This window comes from Rhinichthys klamathensis, unplaced genomic scaffold, assembly GCF_029890125.1.
Source record: "Rhinichthys klamathensis goyatoka isolate OS25496 unplaced genomic scaffold, OSU_Roscu_1.1 h1tg000001l_1, whole genome shotgun sequence".
Classification (NCBI taxonomy): Eukaryota; Metazoa; Chordata; class Actinopteri; order Cypriniformes; family Leuciscidae; genus Rhinichthys; species Rhinichthys klamathensis.
The window spans coordinates 2,460,001-2,463,219 of record NW_026606555.1 but is presented as its reverse complement, the minus strand read 5'-3'; the positions used below and the strand labels follow the sequence as shown (position 1 = coordinate 2,463,219).

The window sequence follows — 3,219 nt, the reverse complement described above, 5'->3', positions numbered from 1 at the left end:
ACCTTCACTGAACTTACTTAAACTGGACTGTGACGCTATTTTCTTCTAGATCTGCTGCACAGTAGAAACAAACACTGTTGCATTATTTTCCTATATCACTGTAAAGCTGCTTTGAAACAATCTGTGTTGTTAAAAGCGCTATATAAATACAGGTGACTTGACTTGAGAACTTGCGACGAGCTCGTAATCACGACTTCAGAAGTGGGAAATAGGAAATCTCCGATAGCACGTGAAGGCAGCATCAGTGTGAGCCACAGAGCGCCCCCTGCAGGGCCTCCCATCACAACACTGCATTCACTCAGGCATCACAACACTGCATTCACTGATGCTGATTCCAGCTCAGTGCCAGAGGAGACGACAGGTGCTTCGTTCTGCTCTTCTAAAATGCGCAAAACGGCGATTCTTACGTCGTAAACTGACACTTTGAATCTCGAATAGGATGTGAGAGAAAGCGTGCGATCGTTTCCACCGTGGGAAAAGAGCGTTTACAGCGCAACGATGCTTCATTGTGCGCTTCATCATCATGTCCAGCGAGCACTCATCTGTTCTCTTCTTCTCTGCGTGACGAGGACGGTCCTGATGACGCGCTCCTCCTCTCCAACATCGGATCTCAAATCCCAAATATCCGGCGTGGAGGAACTGATGGAGGAGTTCCTCAAGCAGCTCCAGCAGGAGCCGGGCCCGAGGGGGGACGCGGGGGACGGGGACCGCTGTGTCAGGGGCTTTCAGGCGCAGGAGGAGCGCATCATCCGCGCCAGCGCGTCCATCGAGCAGGGCGGCGCGTTCCTGTCCGCGCCGCAGCGCGTGTTCAGCTGGAGGGACTGCGTGCACGCCTGCTGCGCGCTCCCGCATTGCACTGACGCCATCATCCAGGAGGAGCTCACGCAGCCGGACGGCAGTCTGCGCTGTTACCTGTTCAACTGCACCTCCGGGGGCAGGAGTGTGTGCTCGTTCTCCTTCCAGCCGGGCTTCAGCACCTACAGCCGGGCAGACAACAGCACCAGAGCCCGCGAGCCCCCGGGGGGAGACCCCTCTGCTGCACCGGGCCGTCCCGACACTGCAGCCGGGGGGGGACCCGCTTATGGGATCGGGGAGGAGGAGTCCCTAATGCAGGGTGGGTTTCTCAGGTTGTAGTGAATGTATCATGCCAAAAATGACGACGTGATTTCCACAAAAATATGAGGCAGCAGCAGAACAACTGTTTTCAGCATTGGTAATAATTATAGTAACATTTCTTGAGTAGCAAATCAGCATATCATAATGATAGCCTATCTGAAGGATTATGTGACAGTTATTTCCGACAACAAAAGCACTTGAATGCGATGAGCTAATAGCACGTGAAGGCAGTCAATACATAAAGTTTATTGAGCTTCAAATTAGCATATTATAATGATATCTCCGTTGTTTTTATTTTATTGAACAAATATAAAAGCAAATACATACAACTCAAAACAGAATTAGACAACAATAATATAATCATAAACATTTGACAAAAAGCCAGTAAAACATTGAGCCAGGGGTAACGAGAGAGAGAGAGAGAGAGAGAGAGAGAGAGAGAGAGAGAGAGAGAGAGAGAGAGAGAGAGAGAGAGAGAGAGAGAGAGAGAGAGAGAGAGAGAGGAATGGCTTGAATCCCTTTTTATTTATTTATAAAAAAGCATAATAGGCCTACAGGTGAAACTCGAAAAAATAGAATATCATGCAAAAGTTCATTTATTTCAGTAATTCAACTTAAAAGGTGAAACTAATATATTATATAGACTCACTACATGCAAAGTGAGATATTTCAAGCCTTTATTTGTTATAATTTTGATGATTATTTATGGCGTAGGCCTACAGCTTATGAAAAACCCATATTCAAAATTAGAATATTGTGAAAAGGTTTCATAACTGTAAGCCATAATCATTAAAATTATAACACATAAAGGCTTGAAATATCCCACTTTGCATGTAATGAGTCTATATAATATATTAGTTTAACATTTTAAGTTGAATTACTGAAATAAATGAACTTTTGCACGATATTCGAATTTTTAGAGTTTCACCTGTATATTATACATTGTGCACAAGGACTTTAAAGCTTTGACAGAAGAGAAAGTACCCAAATAACATTTCAGGTCTTTGCGAAATAAAAAAAGAATAAAAAGAAGTTTAACGCGCAAAAAATTTGCACTTGTGTATAAAAAACTTGGCTAGACAAATAAAAAGATTAATAAGAAAATTCTTGTCAGAGTTATAAAATCCAAATAAGTCGTACGTCCTTAAACACCAAAGAAAAATTGTCCAAGAAAGAAGCACGTACAAGCAGACAACATTTCTTCTAAAAGTAGCAACATGAACACAATCCCAAAAACGGTGCGGTACAGACTGGTCTTCCACTCCACAGAAGGAGCAGGGGATTCACTCATGCAGGAAAAAAAAAAATATATAAAGATTGACTGGGTAAAATCGATGTAACTTGAATGATACCTCTTTAACCTTATTAGTGATTACATATTTGTTGGTTGGAGACCAGACCTTCTTCCAAGGAATAAAACAATTACTCCAATAAGATATTACCGAAGGGACAGTGATAATATCGTTCTGAAAAAGTTGCCTAATCTTTCTATTCCTGAGAGAGGGACCAGATAAAAAGCAAATATTGCTGTCTCGCAAGGATTTAGAGGTAGAAGAGAGGGTTTCTCCGGTTGTAGTGAATGTTTGGGCCGAAAATGACGACGACATTTCCACAAAAATATGAGGCAGCACAACTGTTTTCAGCATTGGTAATAATTATCATAATAAGATACGTTTCTTGAGCAGCAGATCATAATGATTTCTGAAGAATCATTTGTGACACTGAAGATATAATTTCCCCAATACATTCACTCATTTGGCAGAGGCTTTTATCCACTTACATTGCGTTTCATTTACATTCTTACCAGTTCTTGCTTTCCCTGGGAATCAAACCCCTGACCGTGGCGTTGCAAGAGCCAATCCTCTAATGTTTGAGCTGCATAGAAAGCTTGAATAAATAGGTGAGAATAAACCGATGGTGTCATCCATGATTCCTGTTATTTCCGACAACAAACGCAATTGAATGCGATGAGCTCTTAATCACGACGACATTTCCGATAGGCAGCATGAGTCAATAAATAAAGTTTCTTGAGAAGCAAATCATCATATTAGAATGATTTCTGAAGGATCGTGTGACATTGAAGACTGAAAATTCAGCTTTGCC

At 42.3% G+C, this 3,219-nt stretch overlaps 1 protein-coding gene across 5 annotated transcripts in view; it reads left to right on the top strand.

Annotated features, from left to right (window-relative positions):
• Positions 1–310: 310 nt before the first annotated feature.
• lrp11 (low density lipoprotein receptor-related protein 11) overlaps positions 311–3,219 on the top strand; it is a 17,108-nt gene continuing 14,199 nt past the window's right edge. For all 5 annotated transcript variants that reach the window (XM_056246359.1, XM_056246274.1, XM_056246204.1 and 2 more), the window contains exon 1: positions 311–1,114. In XM_056246359.1, the coding sequence (XP_056102334.1) occupies positions 499–1,114 (616 nt within the window). In that variant the 5' untranslated portion in view covers positions 311–498. The remainder of the gene's footprint in view (positions 1,115–3,219) is intronic.